The 23,769-nt window shown below is 33.9% G+C and overlaps 1 protein-coding gene across 6 annotated transcripts; it reads right to left on the bottom strand.

Annotated features, from left to right (window-relative positions):
* Positions 1-2,438: 2,438 nt before the first annotated feature.
* On the bottom strand, positions 2,439-21,817 carry LOC136033256 (zinc finger protein 239-like). 6 transcript variants are annotated; one of them, XM_065714000.1, is made up of 5 exons: positions 21,636-21,817; positions 12,907-13,139; positions 10,818-10,979; positions 9,770-9,940; positions 2,439-4,435 (listed from the first exon to the last, which is right to left on the bottom strand). In XM_065714000.1, the coding sequence occupies exons 3-5, from the start codon at positions 10,861-10,863 to the stop codon at positions 3,525-3,527; spliced, it is 1,128 nt and encodes a 375-aa protein (XP_065570072.1). In that variant the 5' UTR covers positions 10,864-10,979; positions 12,907-13,139; positions 21,636-21,817; the 3' UTR covers positions 2,439-3,524. The 6 variants fall into 6 exon arrangements, with proteins under 6 accessions (XP_065570072.1, XP_065570074.1, XP_065570075.1 ...); XM_065714002.1 differs by having other exon boundaries at positions 12,975-13,139; XM_065714003.1 differs by having other exon boundaries at positions 13,001-13,139.
* Between the last annotated feature and the right edge of the window lie 1,952 nt (positions 21,818-23,769).

The raw sequence follows: 23,769 nt of genomic DNA, 5'->3' as shown, positions 1-23,769 counted from the left end.
TGTCTGAAGAAGCAGAGGAAAAGCAATGGGAGACCATGGAATCAAATAGGGAGGAAAAATCCTCCTGGACTTAGATTTTGCTGATGATTTATGGAACTTAGATCAAAACGTGAACAAAATGAATGAAATTAAATAGATTTTGCGAGTTCAGGGTGCTAGAATTAGTTTGAAATATAAACGTTAAAAAACTAACTCACTAAGGCTAGTAATAAGTGAATCTTCAAGGTGACGTTGGGTAAAGAAAAGATTGATCAGATGGACAGCTTCACTTACCTTGGTAGCATTATTAGTAAAGCCGGTGGGGGCAGTGAAGATGTTAAAAGTAGAATAGCCAATGCTCAAGGTGTTTTTTCACAGTCAAAAAAAATGTAAGAATAGGAGGATAAGTCTGCAACCCAAGATAAGAATATTGAAAGCTACAACGATGGCAGTGGTCAAATATGGCTCTCAAGCATGGGCACTCCGAAAAGCGGATAAAGATTTGCTAGATATTTTCCAGAGAAATTGCCTACGGATTGTTCTCGGTACCCGGCTAGCTGATCGTATTTCAAGCACTAGGCTGTGCGAAAAGTGTAGTTCAGTCCCGCTTTCCAGGGCTATTATGAGAGAACGTTTGAGATGGCTAGGGCACGTTCTGCGGATGAAGGGTGACAAATTGCCAAAGATTGCTCTTTCCGGCCAATTGTCTAGGGCTAAAGGAAAAGCAGGTCATCCCCGGTTGGGGTGGGAGGATGTCATAAAGAAAGATTTAGGGGAAATGGAAGCTTCCTATGAGGATGTACAGAGGGGGGCTTTTAATCGATTGGAATGGAGGAGGAGCATGCGTAGCTGTGTTGGCCTCAGGCGGCTTTGTGCCCTGGTGAGTTGTTGTTAGTAGTAGTAGTAGCATTAAATGTTATAAATATTTGAATAGCAAATAATAAATTATTGAAAACATCAGTGCCAGCCCGGAAGTGCTAAGGTTTCTACCAATTTCTCAAGTGGAGGTGGAGAGAGAGGAGAGAAACAATAAAAAAAAATTATGCACAGTTAAACATCAATGTAAAAAAGGCACAACTGAATTATAATAATATATGTAAATGTCTATAATTATATAGTTATTATATAATATAATAACTTGGTGGAAAAACCAAGCACAAGTCCTAGATAGGTGATTGAAATAACCAGAACGGATCCACTCTCTTTGGGAGAGTTAATTCTGAAAAATTCGAAAAAATGATGCATTTTTAACTTAAGAAGGGTAATCGTATCTTAATGAAATTTCATGTTTAGAAGGACCTCGTAACTCAGATCTCTTATTTTAATTTTCGACCGGATCCAGTGTCATTTGGGGGGGGGGGGACCGGGAAAACACTTAAGAGTGGAGAGATCAGGATGAACTTGGTGGGAAGAATAAGCACAAGTCCAAGGTACATAACTGACACAACCTGACTGGATCCGCTCTCTTTGGGGGGAGGGGGTAATTGGGAAAAATTAGAAGATATTAGGCATATGTAGCTTCAAACGGTTTATCAGAAATTTGATATTTAGAAGGATCTTGTGCTTCAGAGCTCTTATTTTTAATCACAACCAGATCCGGTGACATTGGGGGGAGTTGGGGGGGGGGGAAACCAGAAATCTTGGAAAACGCTTAGAGTGGAGAGATGAAACTTTGTGCGTAGAATAAGCAAATATCGTAGATACGTGGTTAATGTAACCGAAATGGATCCACTCTATTTGGGGGAGTTAGGGGGTTCAGCGCTTTGGCGAGTTTGGTGCTTCTGGATGTGCTAGGACGATGTTAATTGGTAGGCGTTTCAGGGACCTGCACAAATTGACTTGATAAAGTTGCTTTCCTCTATTCGACCAACTGGGGGGGGGGTTGAAAGGAGAGGAAAAATTAGAAAAATGAGGTATTTTTAACTTACGAGAGGGTGATCGGATCGTAATGAATTTTGATATTTAGAAGGACCTTGTGTCTCAGAGCTCTTATTTTAATCCCAACCGGCATTAAGCCTCTGATTTTCCTTTTAAATCAATCTATTGATTCTCAGAATTTTGCTAGAGCTCATGCCATATGAGCTGTTGGCTCTTCCGATCTCGTCACAAGTGCCATATGAGCTCTTAGCTCTTGTTTTTTTTCATGAAACAAACCAAATTTTCCCATATACTGACAAATAAAATTTCCAAGTAATTTGAAAAAAATCTTTTGGGTCTTTTCTAACATTGTCGTCTTAACTTTGTTTTCGGTTCTTTTGTGTCTCTTGGTCCAAAGATACGTAATTCTGCACAATAACATAAACAAAGTGGTGCACCTTCAGCTGAAATTTATCTCAAAATTATGAAATTTTATCTTTTTTTCTTGAAAATTATCACTGAAAATTATCTTCTTTTTTTCTCTTTTTAATCGAAAGCAGAGTAATTCAGTGAAGATCATTTATAAAGAAGAAAAAGAAACACAAGGGCCACAAATTTATTGTGTCAATTGATCCATGGTTCCCGTTTCTTTAGCCTTTTGTTCCTTTCATCTTTTTTTTCTTTTTGTGGAACCAAATGAAACAAATGACAATTAATTATATACTGCTCTCTTTTGTGAATTTTTGATTACTTAAAAATCCCGATTATTATGCATTTCAATTTTGAAAATGTGAACTTCTGTTGCTTTTGAGATTATCAATCAAAGAGGATTTTTTTGGGAAAATAGCAATTTGCCTTTTTTGCCTTGTGTGGTTCCACATAGGTCATTGAATGAAAAGACAAGCTTCACTTTCAAAAATCGAAATTACAAAAAAGACTAAATGAATATCCAAAGTGCTAATTTAAATATGAGAGTTAGCCAACAAAGAATAGCTCTGGTTCTTCATCAAGCTTTCTTTTTTAAATAAAAATCCCTATTGTTCCAAAGGCCTTCTTGTAGTCTAGAAACTAAGAGGCTTTTTCTAGAATAGGTTGGTAGATACTAATATATAGATAATGTATAGATAATGCGTAACTAATATATAGATAATATACAGGTTGGTAGATACTAATAGATACTAATAATAGGTTGGTAGATACTAATTCAGAGCCGACTTGAATGAAAATACTTTTGCACAAACCCCATTTAAATGGTTTCACACTTGTATGCACTCTTTGTGCGTGTTCAAACTGTCCAGTCAAGGCAAGCACTTCCTGCACAAATCATCTTTTAAACAGTTTCTCACTTGTATGAACTCTTTGGAGCTCATTCAAAAACCTTAATGTAGACAAGGATTTCTTATATACATCACATCTATTACAATCAAGCAAATATGTATCACTACTTTTCACAGGATGATAATGAAATTGCTATTGAAAGTAAAAACATGAAAAAAAAAATTGAAAAAAAACTAGTTCATTGTACTAACAATTGGTTGAAAGTTTTCTCACCTATAGTCAGTCTTTGATGGGTATTCAAACTGCAAGCTTCCAAAAAACATTTCTCACATAGATACTATTTAATTGGTTGCTCACCCATATACCCTCTTTGGTGCTTGTTCAAACTTCCTGCTTGAGAAAAGGTTTGGTCACAAAACATCATACTTAAAAGATTTCTCACGTGTATGCAATCTTTGGTGCCGGTTCAAATTTGATGCTTGAGAGAAGGTTTTATCACAAACATCACACTTAAACGGTTTCTCACCTGTATGCGTTCTTTGATGGTCGTTCAAATTTGCTGCGTGAGAAAAGGTCTTGTCACATAAATCACATTTAAATGGTTTCTCACCCGTATGTACTCTTTGGTGCGAGTTCAAATTTGCTGCATAAGAAAAGGTCTTGTCACATTCATCACATTTAAATGGTTTCTCACCTGTATGCACTCTTTGGTGCTGGTTCAAACCTGATGTGTGAGAAAAGGTCTTGTCACATTCAGCACATTTAAACGGTTTCTCACCTGTGTGCACTCTTTGGTGATGGTTCAAATTTGCTGCACCAGGAAAAGTTTTATCACAAACATCACACTTGAACGGTTTCTCACCCGTATGGCTTCTTTGATGGGTATTCAAATTTGCTGCGTGAGAAAAGGTCTTGTCACATACATCACATTTAAACGGTTTATCACCCGTATGCACTCTTTGGTGCCGATTCAAATTTGATGCTAGAGAAAAGGTTTTATCACAAACATCACACTTATACGGTTTCTCACCCGTATGCACTCTTTGGTGTCCGTTGAAATCGTGCACTCGAGAAAAGATCTTGTCACATATCTCGCATTTATATATCTTTTTCTCTTTCTGAGTTCTTTGATACCTTTCCAATTTCCCATACTTTTTACTTTGAAGGCGACTTTTCAAACCTGTTTTCTTATTTTCTAAACCTTTTCCATCAGATTTTGATGCATATACAATGGAGAAACCGCTCATAGATGGGTTCTTTGAAACAACTAGTGATGCATTTTCCTGTAGGTGAAGTCCAGACACATGTGGTGAAAGTTGACCTAAAAATTTAGAGTCAAAAAAGAAAGCAAAACAAAACAAACTGAATAAATAAAAAAAATAAATATCTCCCAAAGTGCTTTGAAAGTCTACAGAGTAAAAAAAAAGTGTATCTTTCAATAGGTTTTAACAACTAATGTTATATTTAATCCCTCTTGTTCCCCTCATGGTGAAACTTATATTAGCTTTCAAGATTAGTTATTCCTATCAGAGGCCTATAGAAAAGGCCATAAGGCTTCAATATTTTATTATTTATTTATTTTTTTCCCCAGAGATACTTCATATGAAAGGGGTGGCAGTATAACCTTTGGAGGGGGCTCATTTAATTAGAAATCGGAAGTTCTAGTGTCCTTTATAATTGTCAAAATTGATCGGAGGGCAACACACCCCCCCCCCCTCCATTCCTTTTTTCCACAAATGCATCCGATAAAAGTTTTGAGATGGCCATTTTGCTAAAAATAGTTCAAAAATAAGATAATAGAAACTTCGCAGCAGACACAACCCCCTAGGGCCTCGGACAGGCGTTGTAAGTTATATCCTGGGGTCATATAGGATTCCTGTGATAGGGATGCTTTTATAAACTTTAGAGGGGGTTCATTTCATCAGAAATTGAAAATTTTAGTTCAGTTTTTAATAGTCAAAAGAGATTGGAGGGTAACAACAACACCCCCTCCCCCTCCTACGCCTTTTTTCCCAAACCCATCCGATAAAAATTTTGAGATAGCCATTTTGTTAAAAATAGTTCAAAAGTCAAAAAACAAAACTTATGGGATGACACAACCCCCAGAGCCCTGTGGAAAGTGTTTCAATTTATACCAAGGGGGTATATAAATTTTTATGGAAGGGGTGGTCGTAAAACTTCGGAAGGGGTTCATTTGATTGCAAAACGGAAGTTCTAGTGCCCTTTTTAAGAGCCAAAAATGATTGGAGGACAATAAACCCCCATGCCCCTTTTTCCCCAAATGCATTCGATAAAATTTTGAGATAGCCATTATGTTAAAAATAAATCAAAGATCAGACAACAGTAACTCCTGGGTGGACACAACCTCCCAGGGCCCAGGGGTAGGTGTTTTAAATTACTCCCTGGGGACACATATGGTTCTTATGGAAGGAATAGTCGTATAGAGTTGAGAGGGGGCTCATTTGAATGGGAATTGAAAGTTCTAGTTCACATTTTTAAGAGTCCAAAGAAATCGTAGAGCGAATAGCCCCTCCCTCCTCTCAGGCCTTTTGTTCCACAAACCCATCCGATAAAAGTTTTAAGATAGCCATTTTGTTAAAAATAGTTCAAACATCAGATAACAAAAAATCCGGTGTTGAGACAACCCCACAGAGTCCAGGGGCAAGTGTTTTAGCCAAGGACATATAAGGTTTTTATGTTAGGGGTGATCATCTAAACTTCAGAGGCGGCTCATTTGATACGAAATTGAAAGTTCCAGTTATCTTTTATGAGTCAAAAGTGATGGGAGGGCATCTAGAATTGGTGGTATAGACTCCAAAGTCTTATGTCATTGTTAGAAAATTATTTTGAAATAGGAAGTTCCGAAAGACTTGAAACTTTGGCAATCAAAAACGAACAAAAATTGATTTTAAAAAAATATTCCGAAAAAGAAGTTATTTAAAGACAAGTAAAGGGCATATTAAACTTAAGATTGGAAAAAACAGAAACCTACAATGACTCAAACTCAAAAAACCAGAAATTACTATAAAAGAATAAATTAAATCCAAAACAAACAGAAATTAAATATAAAATCATAGCAAAAAACATACAATAGGTACTAACATAAACCAATAAAAAAATCTTAAAACGAGGAAAGCTTAAATTGAATATGCAAATCAAGCTTAAAACGAACAAAAATATTTTGCTTTTGTAGTATAAATGAAACCTAGAACAAACAGACTAAATATACAATCATAGGAAACATACCATAGGGTGCTAATACAAATGAATAAATAAATCTTAAAACGAGGAAAGCTTAAATTGAATATGCAAATCAAGCTTAAAACGAACAAAAATATTTTGCTTTTGTAGTATAAATGAAACCTAGAACAAACAGACTAAATATACAATCATAGGAAACATACCATAGGGTGCTTATAAATGAATAAATAAATCTTAAAACGAGCGAAACCTAAATTGAAAATCTGATTTTCAATCAGATTTTATTTGATATATTCAGATATATATATATCAGGTATATTCAAAATCTGAAATCTAGGTCCAGTCTGATTCTATTTGTACTTCCAAAGGCTGTTCAAGAAAAGTTTTCAATAAAGCGCCAATTACGTAGTAGGTTTTAGACTTTTACAGTGAGAGAAGGAGGCGAAACCCTAACTCTTGTTTGTGGTAATTTTTGTTCGTTTCAAGCTTGATTTGTATATTCAATTTAAGTCTCATTCGTTTTAAGATCCATTTATTCATTTATATTTGTACCTATTGTATGTTTGTTTGCTATGATTGTTTATTTAATTTCTATTCGTTTTGGGTTTTATACTTTAAAAGCACTTCAATTTTTAGTTCATTTTCAGTTGATTTGCATATTCAATTTAAGCTTTCCTCGTTTTAAGATTTATTTATTCGTTTATATTAGTACCTGTTGTATGTTTTTTGCTATGATTGTTTAGTTAATTTTTGTTCGTTTTGGGTTTCATTTATTCTTTAATAGTAATTTGTGCTCTTTTCGAGTATGAGTTATTATTGGTTTTTATTTCTTTTGATCTTAAGTTTAATACGACCTTTACATTTCTTTAAAAAACTCCTTTTTCAGAAAGTTTTTTTTTAAATTAATGTAACAAAATGAAAATGAGCGAAAATGAAAAGAAGCAAAAAAAGAGCGAAAATGAAACTATAAACGATCAAAAAATATATCGTGGGTTAAATCAAACGTGAAGGGGAGGAAATATTAAAACAAATATCAGGAATTATTGTAACTAAAAGAGGAAGAACTAAAAGAATACATATCATATGTTGAAGTTTTTTTTTTTTGGTAACAACAAAGCTTTGTATTTTGAAAAAAACGAAAGAAGTCACGTTTTCCTCGGGTCTTACAAATAACAGTTCGAATAGGAATAAATCCTTTTAATAAACAGTGAAAAACAGTGACAAAAAATTTCAAACTTTTTTGTCACATATACATTCTATTTAAGACTTTCTATTTAAAGAATTTGTCCCTATTTGAACTGTTATTAAATTAAAAAAAAAACAAGTTTTTTCAACTGAAAGTAAGGAGCGACATTAAAACTTAAAACGAACAGAAATTACTTCGTATATGAAAGGGGCTGCTTCCTCATCAACGCCCCGCTCTTTACGCTAAAGTTTGACTCTTTCTCTCAACTCTTCTTTTTAAAACATTAAAAAACTTTAGCGTAAAGAGCGGGGCGTTTATGAGGAAGCACCCCCTTTCATATACGAAGTAATTTCTGTTCGTTTTAAGTTCTAATGTCGCTCCTTACTTTCAGTTGAAAAAACTTGTTTTTTTATTTAATTTCTGAACGTTTTTGAATCAATGCATGTTTTATTTGGCTCTCCGCAGAGAAATAATTAAACGAAATTTGCAAATTTTTTTTTTTTGCTAAATGGCTTTCTCATAATTTTGATCGAATGATTTTGAGTAAAACAGAGCGGGGGAGGAAGCCTAGTTGCCCTCCAATTTTTTGGTTAATTAAAAAGGCAACTAGAACTTTTAATTTTTTACGAATCTTTTTATTAGTAAAAGATATACGTAACTTATAAACTATCTTACGTAAAGAATTTTTATTTTCATGTTTTTATTACACATATGAGAGGGTTAGCCCCCTCGTCAGTACCTCTCTCTTTACACTAAATCTTAAATTTTGTCCCAATTCATTAAGAATGACCCCTGAATCACAAAAGCCGTAGAATAAATTTCATATTTATTTTTTTTTTTTTTTTAAATAATGCTGGTAAATCCTGTGCTCCCTTCATGGAAATTTTCTTCCTCCATGATGAATTCCTCGATGGAAAGTTCCCCCAGTACATCCCCCTCTTCTCAACCCCTCCTCCCAACCAAAAAATCCTCCTGAATTTGTAACTTGTAGCCCCTCCCACGGGGACTCTGGAGGAGTAAGTCGTCTCCAAAGACAAAGTCATAAGGTTTTTCGACTACGCTGAATAAAATGGCTATCTCAGAATTTTGATCCGTTGACTTTGGGAAAATAATTAACGTGGGAGGGGGCCTAGGTGCCCTCCAATTTTTTGGTCACTTAAAAAGGGCACTAGAGCTTTTCATTTCCGCTAGAATGAGCCCTCTCGCAACATTCTAGGAAAACTGGGTCGATACGATCACCCCTGGGAAAAAAAAATAATAATAAAAAAAATAAACACGCATCCGTGATCTGCCTTCTGGCAAAAAATACAAAATTCCACATTTTTGTGGATAGGAGCTTGAAACTTTTACAGTAGGGTTCTTTGATACGCTGAATCTGATGGTGTAATTTTCGTTAAGATTCTATGACTTTTAGGGGGTGTTTCCCCCTATTTTCTAAAATAACACAAAATTTCTCAGGCTCGTAACTTTTGGTGCGTAAGACTAAATTTGATGAAACTTATATATTTAAAATCAGCATTAAAATGCGATTCTTTTGACGTAGCTGTTGGTGTCAAAATTCCATTTTTTAGAGTTTTGGTTTCTGTTGAGCCGGGTCGCTCCTTACTACGGTTCGTTACCACGAACTGTTTGATTGGTAAGACCTAAGGAAAACGTGACTTTCTTCGTTTTTTTTTTATTCAATGGGACTTGCTAAGTTCTTCTAGCTAAATATTTAAAACAGCTCCTTCTGAAAACAGACAAAAAAACTTAAAACAAGCAAAAAACAAACAGAAAACGTTATAAAAACTGAAAAAAAACTTTTGACTTCATCTGCACAAAATACATTCTGTAATTTTTTTTTAATCTAATGTTTTCAGTGAACTATATTCTATTTTAAAAATTTCTGGTAGACAGTTCTGATCATAACAGCCGTTTTTCTGCATTTTTCAAATTTAACTTGAAGTCAAAATAACAGACAGATTTACCTCTTAATTTATAGAGAAATATACACTATAGATATAGATTGTAAAATTTATATAGATGATGTAACTTTAAGGCTTACTATCAAGCCTTTTGAAAAATAACAAAGCCTACCAAACTACTTTCAAGCGAAAATTTAAAAAATATTCATGAAAGACTATAACAAGAGTTTGGAAAACACCTGTACATTGGAATAATATAAAACAAAAGTTCGATCTTAAGATTAAGTCCCTATGTCCAATTTCTGTCCCATAAAATATTATCCAATACATTTCAATCAACAAAAACAGAAGGTTTGAGATATACCTTCACTGCTAGAACATTTGGGTTGCAATTCCTCGATGTCGTATTCAAATTTACATGGTCCTGAAATGCTAGGCAAATTGAGCAAGGGAACATCTTCACGTTTTGGTGACAAAAGGTGGTTTGGAGAAGGAAGGGGCTTCTCAAGGTCACTTGGTAAAGCGTCTTCAGCTTCTAAAACAAAAGAGACATAGAAAAATTTAACAATAAAGCTTACTAAACAAGTCTGACTGCTTTTTTTTAGTTATATGCAAGAAGGTAAATATACAGACATTATGTGTATACAAAAAAATATATGTTTATTCAGATTTTTTCTCAAATCGTTTCAAAAATCTGCTTTTTATAAAGCAAACGAAAACCTGAAAGATCCAACAAAACTTATTAACACAGAACAAACAAAAACCTGAAATTCATAAAACAAAATGCATAACAACAAATTTTATAGCATAGAACTAATAGCAGGACAAGTGTAAATTTAGGATAAAGTGTTGAATTAAAAAAATGAATAGAGAATAAAAAAAAATAACCAAAAATAAACATTTTACAGCTTATAAGCAACAAAAAAACTGACACATATCAAGGTAAAAAAACACATATCAATTGGGGTTTTTTTGCATTAGTTTCCAAATAATAAAACACAAAATATAGTCTCCCAAAGTTTAATGGCTGAATTGAACAGACTTTGTTCCCCTCTTAAATGTCTGATAACTTGACATTCCCATTGGAATCCCCAGGACTACCCCTACTTTGGTGGTAATATATAGTTCATCATACCTGCACACAGAAAACAATTACTGAAAATTTCTCTATGGAATGATTACTTGTCTCACCAAACTTAAAATAAAAGCTAATAATCTAAATTTAAACGTGTTTTGCAGCAGAAAGAAGCCCTTTTTATCACCACTCAGCTCTTAATCATAGATACAGGAGCATAGGCAGTTACATTTTTTTTCTTGGGGCCACTTAATAAGCAAGGAAAAAAATAGGGACAATTATTTTCTAGAGCAAAGTAGCTTATTGTGTGACAAAAAAGTTAACTGTATAGAGTTACCGTTTTTAATGAAAGAATCCTCAGAAACCGTGATGAGATCAGCCATTTTCGGAATTTATGGCAAGTCCATGAAAGTTCTTGGAATGGACATAACGTAAATTATGAGAAGTATAATACTATCACAGACACTTGGATATGACACAGATTTTAGTCTGGAGATTCCTAAAATACAAAAGATATAGTGATTGATGACTAATAATGACTTTTAACCATTGCAAAGCAGATCTTATCTTAATACAGTTGAAAGTACAGGCTCAGGCTCAGCTCCTTCAGTAGTCAAAGGCATTGGAAATCTGATTATTTCTTTTCTAGTAAGAAGAGGGTGCAAACATTCAAAGACTGATGTAAAAATTCATGTAACAATAATGTAACTTTCAAAACTGATGTAAGAGAGAGAGAGAGAGAGAGAGAGAGAGAGAGACAGAGAGAGAGAGAGAGAGAGAGAGAGAGAGAGAGAGAGAGAGAGAGAAAGAGAGAGAGAGAGAGAGACACTTTTATTATATATATCATCAATATACAAAAGAACCACATCAGCCACTTTAGAAAGTCAAATACTTGTTAGTAGTGGCTGATAAACATTAATGAGCAACAATACCGATACAACAATTAACAAAAAAAAAAAAAAAAAAATACCGACAATATTAACAAAAAAAAAATGAAACAAAAAAGTGGGAACAAGAAAACAAGATGTAACAACAACAATACTGATGTAACTTTGATGTAACAATTAAAAAGTGGAGTTGTTGATCTCAAGTTATAACAAACTTTCTCGGCAGAAAAGCACAATATAGCTGTTAGCTTATTCTATTAGCTGTTACGGCTGTTAGCTGAATTCGTAAATTTTCCAAGCCAAAAAACTATTAGGTTAGAAAATTAGGTTTAACGCTTGAAATGACAACTTTATTCATGGTTTTAATGCTTAAAACTCTACAAAGTGTAGGCCTATGCCATTGTGTATTTCCAAGAGGGTATATCTAGCTGTTCTTACTTTTAAGGCTTCAACAATGTGACAATAGACTTAAAATCAGATCCAAAAACATATTATGTAATAGCATTGCTTTTATCGATTAAAAAATAAGTATTTATTTTCTGTTTGAAATTTTGTTTTGAAATTCAAGCAATTTAAGAAATAATTTCAGAAAAGTAAGTATTTAGTTTTTTAACATCCACTAAAATGTAAGAATATTTGTCAAAAATAATTCTGACAAATGGATCAATTGTTTAGGTTAACTAAGGAAGAGAATTAGGTTAACTAAGGCTAACTTGTTGGGACTCGCTTATGACAAGGTTTAAATTTGTCTTCAATTACTTTTTTATCCAAATATTGTTTCAGCATCTAGGTCAATTTTCTCGACGTAGATAACTTCGAAGACCGCACTGCCTTTCCATGACAAAAATATAACAGCTCAAACTAGGGATTAAAAGGTTTCATCCCTAATTTGAACTGTTATATTTTAAGCCAATTTCATTATGAAATCAACTTCACATTTTTGTTACAACTCTTTGATTAGACATGTAGACAATATACTAATGTAAAAAACAACAAACAACACCCCTATTCAAAGGTTTTCCATATACCATGGTTGTAGTGATAGCTGTAACCTAAGACAGAGTAAAAAGATAATGAAATACCGTGAAACCCTGTAAAATGGCGTCGATTAGAAACAAAAATTAACCAGAAGTTTGCCATCCAACCTTTTTAATGGTGCCTTTTTAAACTTTTTAGCAACCTATTAAAGAGAAACCAAACCCCATTGTTACCAACTGTTTAAATACACCTTTTGAAAAAAAATTAATACCTTTCAGTGCGCTAAAATTTTTAGGAGAATTTCCAGATACTGTAGATAATACATTCAACAAAACATTATATTTTTATACGTAGCCTTACCATTTAAGAATTTAGATAAGAGACTGAATCCCATCTTTCTGCCAAGACAAACCTGCTATAAAAACAGTTCCTTTAGAAGGAGTAAATCACAGAATAGTATATTTATTGTATTAACTTATAAATTATATTAACTACAGATCTTCAATTCTTTTAATATTCTTCCACATTCTAAAATCTGTTTCGAAATTCAAAAATTGGTACCATGCAAATTTTCATGGCTGCAAGCCAACAATAAAAACAACCATTCTGTTCAAACTTCTTAGTATTACTTCTCTAAGGCTCTTTAGCAGCCTACTAAAGATAAACCACAGCCTATTGCAACAGTTCCGGTTCCAAAAATTGTAGGGAGGTATATGGACCAACAACAAGTCCTTTCATCTCTTTGACTTCTTCTTCAGAAAAACTAGCCACTGGAGCCACTATTCTCCTCCAGTCTGCAAACAATGAATATAAAAAATTTTAACAATCATTTTTAAAACAGATTTTGAAAAAAAAACTTGTCGATTTGGTAAATTATTGGCACCTTTCTCACATTGCCCCCCCCCCCTCCAAGATTTCTCTTTAGATTATTGAAACTGCATATTTGCATCAAAAGTTTTCTGCGTTAGAAGTGAGTTTCCATGTTTTTTTTTATTATTATATGTCCATCAAATGATCCATATAAAGGGGGATAGAACACAACCCTGCTTAACTCCTGATTTAATGCAAAACCAGTTGCTAACCTCATTTCCTACCTTAGCTGCAGCAGTATTATTCTCGTACATAGCAAAAAATCAAACAGGAACAAAGAAAGAAATTCTTTGTTCTTCAGTTCTTTGTTCTTCACTTTCATTTTTGATGCTCACTGTTATTTGCTTTTGCATTACTGCTGACTGCACAATTCTTTGTTCTCCATTGTCGTTTTTGACAAGTTCTGATTCTCATTGTTGCTTATAATTTTCACTGTCACTTATCTTCTAATGGTATGTTTCCTTGCCTTTGTTGTTATATATCTTAAAAACCTATCTACGCCTAAATAGGCCATGAAAGGTATGCAAAAAGTTCCAAAGCTGCCAGCAGCAGAGCTAGACGAGATTCCAAAAACTGCCAACACTTTAGCAGGTTGACTGTTTAGACTGCTTTACTTTGAGGAAAAAATTATTTTTACACCTGAAAATTTGCAGAACAGTAACAAATGTAACTTAGTATTATGATAATGATAATTGTATTATGATAATGGATAGTGTTTTGAATAAAATCCCATTATCAAGGTTACAAGAATTAGAAAGTAGGTCAGATTTGTTTAATTTAGTTTTTCAAGCTCCTTTAGCTCATGACATATTAATGGTTTTTCACATTTTTTAAATATTCCACCAAACAAAGATGTATTTTTTAATGAATTAACTCACAAAAATTTTTGTTTTAGGAGGATTTTGTTCTGGAATTGTCAGGGATGGATGAGCAGCTGTAGTGTGATTGAGAAGTTTTTATTAGACTTGGGTATTGATATTTTGGGCCTTTGTGAGGCTTTCTTAGATGAAGATTCTGCAGAGAAAATTGATATATAAGAATACCAATTTTTTCATAGAAACAGAGCCCAGCAATTTTTTTGCCTAATATTAAGAACTTTCGTTTGTAGAGATATATCATCCTTCTTCTTCTAATAAGGTAAATTGCATAAGTAGATTGGAAAAATATGCTAGTTTACCTTTCAAGTCTTTGTATTTCATTCATGATTATAGGGCTTTATGAAGAATTGGAATGTTGCATAAAGACCAAAAACAGTACAACCAGATTTTTCAAGATCATGTCTGGTGTTCGTCATGGTGTGTACTTTCCCCATGCTCTTAATAATTATAATGGATTATGCCCTGAGATTTGCATCAGGTTATAGGGTAAAAGTGAGCAGCAAGCAACTGATCAATCTGGACTTTGCAGACAATGCTGTCCTTCTCAAAGATTCTAAAGAAAAGCTGCAGCAGCTACTTGACACTATCACCAAGAATACAGAGAATGTTGGGGTCAAAGATCAATACTGAAAAATCAAAGAGCATGGCCATCACAAGCTCGCCACTTGTTCTTCATTGCAAAAACAAGGATCTATAACAAGTCCAGGAGTTCAAGTACCTGGGTAGCTGGATTGATTGTGATGGAGAGATTTCAGCTGAGATTAAATATAGAATTGGACAAGCCACAGGTGCCTTCAATAGATTGAAGCCTATTTGGGGAAGAAACAAATATTAAAAGCAACTTAAGCTTCAACTCTTAAAAAGCAATGTACTCTCAATTCTCCTTTATGCAAGTGAATGTTGGAAAATAAACACCCAGCTTGAAAAAAGGATCCTTTCATTTGAAAATATGAGCCTCAGAAGAATGTTGAATACAAGCTGGCAACAAAAAATTACAAATGCAGAAATATGCAGAAGAACAGGTCAACCTCTGGTCATTGAGTAGCTGAAAAGAAGGCAGTTGACATACCTGGGACACATTCTTCATATGGAAGAGAGCCGCCTTCCTCAAACAGCCTATGAATGGAAGTCAGACAGTAGAAGAAAGTTAGGCCACCCCAAAAATACATTCAGACAAACATATGATGAAGATCTGAGGATGGCTGGCACTACTACCTGAATGGGAAGATGACATTGCTGCAGGATCAATGCAGGACGAATGGAGAGGCTTTGTTGATGCCCTATGCACCACCAATGGCTCTGGAGGAACTAATGTCTAATGGGTAAAAATTGTAATATTTACTGTAATGATGGTTAAGCAGGGGGTAGTAAAGTCTATATTTGCTCTCTGAGAAAAAAGCCAAATCTAGCTCTACAGGTGAGTACCTTTCAATTTCCATTCCAATGAATATCTGAAGCTTTCAGGGGGAATATGGAGGTAGGAGGATTATCCCATGTAAAATTTTCTTTGGAGGGGAGAGGTGGAATTTTCAGTGTGTGGAGGGGGGGGGAGAGCCTAATGAGAGCTTCTTGGGGGGAAAATTTTCGAGGGCAGGGAAAAGACATCAACTTAAAGTTTTTGTAAGTGACTCTTTTCTTCAAATTAATTGAATTATATACAAATGCACAAAAAAAAACTTAATGAGAATATACAATTTGGGATATGTGTTTGATGATCAGTGGGAGGGAAGGGATAGTAGACTAGTACTTTTAGGAGCAAAATATGCATCTAGAATGATTTTCTGTTATTTTTCATAATTTTATGGTACTTCCAAATGAGAGAGAAACAACTAAAACAAAACCTTCATATCTGTCTTCAAATTGAAACAATTACAAAGACGCAGAAAAGAAACAAATTCCATGGAAAGCCAATTCCATACATAAATACATTTCAAGATATACCTTTTGACAATTTGAGGGAGGGATTGTTACTGGTACACTTCAAGGACCAATATACAAATGCTTGAAAGCAATTTTCACAACCTATTGTGTTTCTTTTAGACAATGAATATATAATATACTAAAAGAAAATGCCAAAACATTAAAGTTGTTACTTTATAATATCTAGACTGTCTCTACTAATCAGATCCTCAAGTTTTCTTCCATTGCTATACATTTTTCATTACATCTTTGTAAACTAAGCACTCAATAGCTTGTAGAGATAAATTTAACTTTTTTTGGTGCCAAAATAGGACTAATTCTTCTCCAAATGAAATTTGGTAGTAGGGTACAGTTCAGTGTCATCAGAAAAAAACACTATTAAATTCCAAAAATTAACTTTAAAAAATACAAGAATACTTACTTATATCATTGTGAAAGAGCTTTGCTTTACTTTATTCCCCAACCCTCCTTAGTATGTACATTTAAAAAAATTTCAAGAACATTAAAAAACCTGAAAATATTCTAATTAGTTTTAAATCTTAACAGAGTTGTAAAACCATAACATATATCCAATGCATTTTCTGTGTGTTGAATTTGTCAATATTGATAGTTTATAGGTTGAAACAAAAGAGTTATGGACTGCAAAATACATAAAAAATATATAACTGGGCTTAGCTGTATATTTACACAATAGCAAGAGTTAGGGGGTTAAGTAATATGAAGCAATTAGTAATGATATATGTATGTATTTTAGATCCTTTTTTTAAGGTTGAAGCAGTATCATAACATAATGAAGAAACAGAAAAATGCATTGGAAATATATAGTTTGGGCTATATGTTATGGTTTTACAACTATGTTAAGATTTAAAACTAACTTGAATATTTTCTGGTTTTTGATGTTCTTTTCAGATTTTTATGGTGATTCCTTCTCAAGAGCCTTGATTGTGTATTGATATTCCTTATAATTTACTGGATGAAATTATGCCTTTATAATTTACAGCAGCTATTGGTAAGCCATACTTCCTTTGTTTCCTCAATTTCATCTGTACTTGAACAAGATTTAGTCAGTTATTAAATCACTTTTAATTGAATAGCCTAGGGCTATGAAGACCACTAGGGGTGAAGGAGAACTGGAGTTTAATTGTCCAAAACACAAAAATGTCGCTTTTGTTCTAGTATGTCACTTTGTGAAGAAAAGCTATTCTAGACCTATATCCTTTTTGAAAAATAGACAGGGAAGAAGGAAAAATGAAAGTTCAGATAAAATTATATTTGAAGTTTTAAATAGGATTAACAACACATTTTAATGGTGTAAACCAATGAGCAGTCCACTACATAAGGAGACATGTCTTACTTCATAATATACAAAAATGTCCCTGTTAAAATAATTTCCAGTGGGAGAACCTTTATTGTTACTTCTTTTACTGTTGTACAATTTATTGAACAAAACTGTGATAAATAAACATAGATTTGACTGCATTTATCTGTTTTCAAATAGTCTATATATTAAAATGAAATATCATTACTACCATGTACCAAAAAGATATTAATAGGCAAATATTGATAGATGGATAGATACTTTATTTAATAGGCCTACACTTACCTGGATATACACTGAAAGAAGTGAAGATAAATGTTCTCCTGCTGGAAAATATGTTAACTAGGATTATATTACATTATGAAGTAAGATTTGTTTTCTTAACATATCTCCTTATGTAGTGGATTAAATAAAAAAACAAAGTTTTTTTAACTGAAAGTAAGGAGTGACATTAAAACTTAAAACGCACAGAAATTACTTCGTATATGAAAGAGGCTGCTTCCTCATCAACGCCCCGCTCTTTACGCTAAAGTTTGACTCTTTCTCTCAATTCTTCTTTTTAAAACAGTATAAAACTTCAGCGTAAAGAGCGGGGCGTTGATGAGGAAGCAGCCTCTTTCATATACGAAGTAATTTCTGTGCGTTTTAAGTTTTAATGTCACTCCTTACTTTCAGTTAAAAAAACTTTGTTTTTTTATTTAATTTCTGAACGTTTTTGAATCAATGCATGTTTTGATTTTGGCTCTCTGCAGAGGAATAATCAAAACGAAATTTGCATATTTTTTTTTTGGCTTAATGGCTTTCTCATAATTTTGATCGAATGATTTTGAGAAAAAAAAAGCGGGGGACGAAACCTAGTTGCCCCCCGATTTTTTGGTTAATTAAAAAGGCAACTAGAACTTTTAATTTTTTACGAATCTTTTTATTGGTAAAAGATTTACATAACTTATAAATTAGCTTACGTAAAGAACTTTTGTATTCTCATGTTTTTATTACATATATGAGGGGATTCGCCCCATCGTCAGTACCTCGCTCTTTACACTAAAGCTTCAATTTTATCCCCATTCATTAAGAATGACCCCCTGAATCACAAAAGCCGTAGAATAAGTAGTTGAAATTACTGAAAATACTTTAGCGTAAAGAGCGAGGTATTAGAAGGAGGTGAGCCCCTCATATGGGTAATAATTTCTGTTTGTTTTAAGTTTTATTTCTGTTCCTTACTTCCAGCTGAAAAAGCTTTTTCACTTTTATTTTTTAATTGTTTTTTTTTTAAATAATGCTAGTAGCCTATATCCTGCTCTCCCTTCATGGAAATTTTCTTCTCCCATTACAAATTCTCTAAGGAAAGTTCCCCCAGCATATCCCCCTCTTCTCAACCCCTCCCCCAAACCAAAAAAATCCTCCTGAAAACGCCTGTATACTTCCCAATAACCATTACTATATGTAAGCACAGGTCAAAGTTTGTAGGATAAGATAAGATAAGAGATAAGATAATATTTATTTCAACAAAGCAACTATCACAAGCCCAAAAGGGCCGAATTCGCACTTCAGCGTCAGTACAACATCATAAATTGCAATCAATAAAAAGTCAAACAATAAAAACTCGTAAAGTTAAAACAGGGAAAACAAATTTAAACAAAAATGTAGCTAGCAAGAATGAAGGAAGAGCAAGAGGAAGATTGTAACTTGTTGCCCCTCCCATGGGGACTGTGGGGGAGTAAGTCGTCCCCAAAGACATAGTTATAAGGTTTTTCGACTACGCTGAATAAAATGGCTATCTCAGAATTTTGATCCGCTGACTTTGGGAAAATAATTAGCGTGGGAGGGGGCCTAGGTGCCCTCCAATTTTTTTGGTCACTTAAAAAGGGCACTAGAACTTTTCATTTCCGTTAGAATGAGCCCTCTTGCAACATTCTAGGACAACTGGGTCGATACGATCACCCCTGGGAAAAAGAAAAAAAAAAAAAAAACAAATAAACACGCATCCATGATCTGCCTTCTGGCAAAAAATGCAAAATTCCACATTTTTGTAGATAGGAGCTCGAAACTTCTACAGTAGGGTTCTCTGATACGCTGAATCTGATGGTGTGATTTTCGTTAAGATTCTATGACTTTTAGGGGGTGTTTTCCCCTATTTTCTAAAATAACGCAAATTTTTTCAGGCTCGTAACTTTTGATGGGTAAGACTAAACTTGATGAAACTTATATATTTAAAACCAGCATTAAAATGCGATTCTTTTGATGTAGCTATTGGTACCAAAATTCTATTTTTTAGAGTTTTGGTTACTATTGAGCCGGGTCGCTCCTTACTACAGTTCGTTACCACAAACTGTTTGATTGCTTGTACATTTACACCATTTTTAATATCTCTTTTGTAGTTAGCACTAAGTAAACCAATCCTTATGCAAGATCAACTAAAGCTATTTTTTATGCCTAGTCTAAACTTACATATTGAAAATAAATCAGGTTAATAAGTTCCAAGTTCAATTTGAACAAACTTTCACCTTTAATGTGAATGTCATTTAAACAGTAGATTTGCCTAGGTAAATGTTTAGTTTCATCACAACCTGTCTAAAGTGACTAAAATTGCTGTGCTAAAGTGTACAGCAATTGCAGAGTTGTGCTGATTTTGTTTTTCCCAAGTGGCCAAATGCCTATACCTTTTTTAAATTGGTGACTTCAAGATGGTTTTGATTTGCTCCTTGTTTAAAGTAAAACAAATAGTTAAAATACCAACTATTAGGGGAAATATGTCTCTTGATATCATTCTAACTAATATGAAAAATTATCACAGTCCCCCCTCAGCTTTGATGCAGCTGTGCGGGAAATATGACTCTCCTGCCTTTTGCCACTCTCTTCAAATTTTAGTAATTTTTTTTCTCAGAAAATTACGGCTCCTACCACCCTCTTTGAAATTTTGACCTTCTTACTTCTGGTAATTGGCTGAATACTGAAGATAGTTCTAATATTCACAATTTACAAAATCTTGATGATTAAAATGGATGCATTCCATAAAAAAGCTAAATGATAAATATCTAATATCTTTCCCAGAAAAAAAAATTAAGAAGTGCCTTAGTGATAAACCCTTCAATAATCAACACATTAAAATACTACTTCAGAACAAATTGAACAAGTTTATCAGAAATGGTAAACTAGACAAAGCTAATAAGCTAAGAAAAACACTAAAAAGGGAAATTCATAAATTGGCTCAATCCTACTACAAAAATAAAAACCAAAGCATTGGTGTTTCAAGGTTAAAAAGTGGATCCATCCCTAAAAACTGTTTATAAATTAGCTTTAAGTAGTGGTAAATTGGGTGGTTGTTTAGTTTCATCCTAAGCTGTCTTAACTAGAAACTATGCTGCAAAGTAGCATAGTTTCCATAATACAGCACTTACAAATGCTAATTCTAGAAGTGTATCTATTTCTGGTTGACCCACCTCCTCCACAGGGCAAACTAAAAATGCATAAAGTAGGCAGGGTTTTGCGGTCAATGTTCCTATTACCTGAACAATTGTTTAGGGTCATGAAACCATTTTTCATAGGCTAAATGCATTTTGACTTCTGGAACATCTTTTCTCTCTTGCAAAACAACTGCAAACTCACTGTTATAGAGTTATTCCTGCCCAAATATTCTTGTATTTATGCATATAGAATTGAAATCATTTCTGTTTCTATTGATTGGATATTTGAAATCACAAATGTGTAATACTTTAAAAACAAATTTGGGCTATATATTTACACATTAGGGGGGTGGGGTTAAAGCATAGCATATATATAAATATGTAAATTAACCATTGCTGTATTTAATATATGTTATGCTTTACCTCCCCCTAATGTGCAAATATATAATAACTCCATAATGGTGAGTTTGTGGTAGTTTTGCAAGAGAGAAAAGATGTTCCAAGAGTCAAAATGCATCTATTAACAATAGTTTCATGACCCAAAACAATTGTTCAGGTAACAGGAACATTGACCTTTTGTTGTAGGCCTAGGCTACTTCATTCAAGCAGAAGAACTATTTTGCAAGATTTGACTTTTACAACACACATAGCCTATTTTTGAAAGTCATCAAAGGTCAGGGCCCCCTAGAGGGAGAATAAGTTGAGGTAGGTACTTCAAAATACCTTACCAGGACATGGGCTACTTTGGCCTGTAGACCCATCCCTGAAAGTTTCATTTTCATAACCTAACCCCTTTCTGAGATAGCAAAAAGTCAATTTTGAGCAGTCTGGATAGACCTATTGAGTTTAATTCCTAGCCTGGTTATTGAAACAAAAACAGTACGGTTATTTATTACTTACAAAGAGACTTCACCTTTAAATGCTATAAATTTACAGATATGACTAGGCCTTATCCAGCAGGCTATTTTTGCAATGGGTGTGTTCCAGGGACTTACTGTAGTAACCGAATGGTTACTATTTCCGTTCCTAGCGGGAAAATGGTTACTGCCCAACCCACTGGGAACGAGAATAGTTACTGCCGGCAGTAACCGCAGTAAGTGATTTTCTTACCGTGCTCAAAAGAATGGTTAGCACAGTAAGTACATAATTCACCTTCTTCAATAAAAATCTCATTCAACAAAAATGAAATAATGGAATATGAAGTTATTTGATTGGAAGAAGGTGGGACAGTGATTTTGCAAAAGAAAGAGGGATCTGAGCCAGGTTAGTAAATCACCATATTTTGGGATCAACATTAAAGGACACCCTGAGTAGTAGGCTATCTATTAGCAAGTAGGTTAAATCAATGAAAAACTTATTATTTAATTCAAAGTTTTCAATGTTTTCTGGCATATCCAGGCAAAATTATTACCTTAAATTGCCATTTGGTATCATTCTAAGGATTGACTTCTTCCAGGTAACATTGAGGCTCCATTAAATTGCCACATGGTAGCATTTTAAGCATTAACTCCTTTTAGGCTCTGTAAACAGGCCTAGGTGAAGTATTACAGATAAGTTGAGGATTTATGGGCTGCCAAATCATTATTCTAAGACTGTCTTTAATCCTATTGAAGAAGTAGGCTAGGGTAGACTATTCAGAGTCTATTCCAAAGGATGGTAATTTTATCCAGTAAAATTCTAGTTGATTGACTTTTTGCTATCACTGAAATGGGTTAGGTTAGGAAAATGAAACTTTCAGGGATGGGTCTACAGGCTAAAGTATGTCCTGGGAAGGTATTTCAAAGTACACATCTCTACTCATTCTTGCTCTAGAGGGCCTTGATCTTTGATGACCTTCAAAAATATTTATAGCAGAAGTTACATGTTTCCCATTGATTCTGCCAATCTATCCCTCAACCTTTAACTCCCTGTTAATTGAAGCAACTGTAAACAAAGCAAGAATGGGGGAAAAGGTAACAGGTGACAGAATACATTGGAACTATATAATTTTGGCTATGTATTTGCACATTAGGCAGGTTGGAGGTAAATTATAGTATAGAGATGCATGCTTTTCCCTTTGGTATGTAGGCTAAGTAGAAGGTCACTTGTACCTGATGCTGTCCGTGTTGTTTTTAGTTGGATGGGAAACATCCAAAGAAAGTTTCCTTTGAAAAGGAAAGGTGAGAATACCCAAAAGTGAGATTGAATTTGTCAAAGCTTGGAGGTTTGCCCCTTCAGTCTGTTTAAAGGAAAATGGATTCATAATTGAAGCTTTGTTCATTTCAATCTTAAGGGTGACCTATATTTGTGACAGTTCATTAAATGGTTGCAAAGGGGTACTTTTGTTAATTCATTTGTCTTCTTTATTTTCTAACAGTTTTTTTAATCTTTAAATTGATATCCATTTCTTACAAATTTTTATTGATACCAGAGGTTCATTTGCAAGTTTTCACCTACTTTGTAATCCCTGGTCTCACAATTACATTTAAATTTACTGAAGCTAGGAAACATGGAGCTACTATCTATTTAAAGAAAATCAATGGATATAAGTTGGTTTTATTGTATTTAAGCCCTAGGGCCATGGCAATTAAAGACAAATTAAAGAAGATTAACTTTAAAATACTGGACATTAAATAAGCATGATAGTCACAAAGAAAAACAAATAACAAAATTATACTTCTGTGTTCAGTTGCCAACCTGAGCAACAGTCATAATTTTTTTTAATCTTGCAGAACATTCACCCTAATTATATTCACAAGCTATCTCTCATGACCCACACTCTTGTCCATACATCCACATTTCAGGGAAATAGAAGGACCATCATACTGACATTCTTCATTTTTACTTATATTTAATGGGTTTGAAAGAAAGTTTCTATGGCTAAGTCAGTAGGCCAGTAAAGGACCTGGTGGTCCTCTAGCCAGGTAGTGCAATAGGAAGCTAGGGACCAGCCAGTCTATGCTCTTGCATGCCCTTCCTTCTTACTGTCCCTAGATTTCCATATGTACTCATTTAAAGTTAGGCCAACTCTAGCTGAGGTTAGTCATATCACCAA

The sequence above is a fragment of the Artemia franciscana genome, chromosome 11 (assembly GCF_032884065.1).
Source record: "Artemia franciscana chromosome 11, ASM3288406v1, whole genome shotgun sequence".
Classification (NCBI taxonomy): domain Eukaryota; kingdom Metazoa; phylum Arthropoda; class Branchiopoda; order Anostraca; family Artemiidae; genus Artemia; species Artemia franciscana.
This window is presented reverse-complemented; position numbering and strand designations above follow the sequence as displayed.

Excerpts from the sequence above, each read along its gene's own strand:
- LOC136033256 (XM_065714000.1), bottom strand. The coding sequence starts at position 10,863 with ATGGCTGATCTCATCACGGTTTCTGAGGATTCTTTCATTAAAAACG. Across the intron at positions 9,941-10,817 it reads GGATTCTTTCATTAAAAACG|AAGCTGAAGACGCTTTACCA; the intron begins GTAACTCTATAC and ends CTTTTGTTTTAG. Across the intron at positions 4,436-9,769 it reads CAAATGTTCTAGCAGTGAAG|GTCAACTTTCACCACATGTG; the intron begins GTATATCTCAAA and ends CTAAATTTTTAG.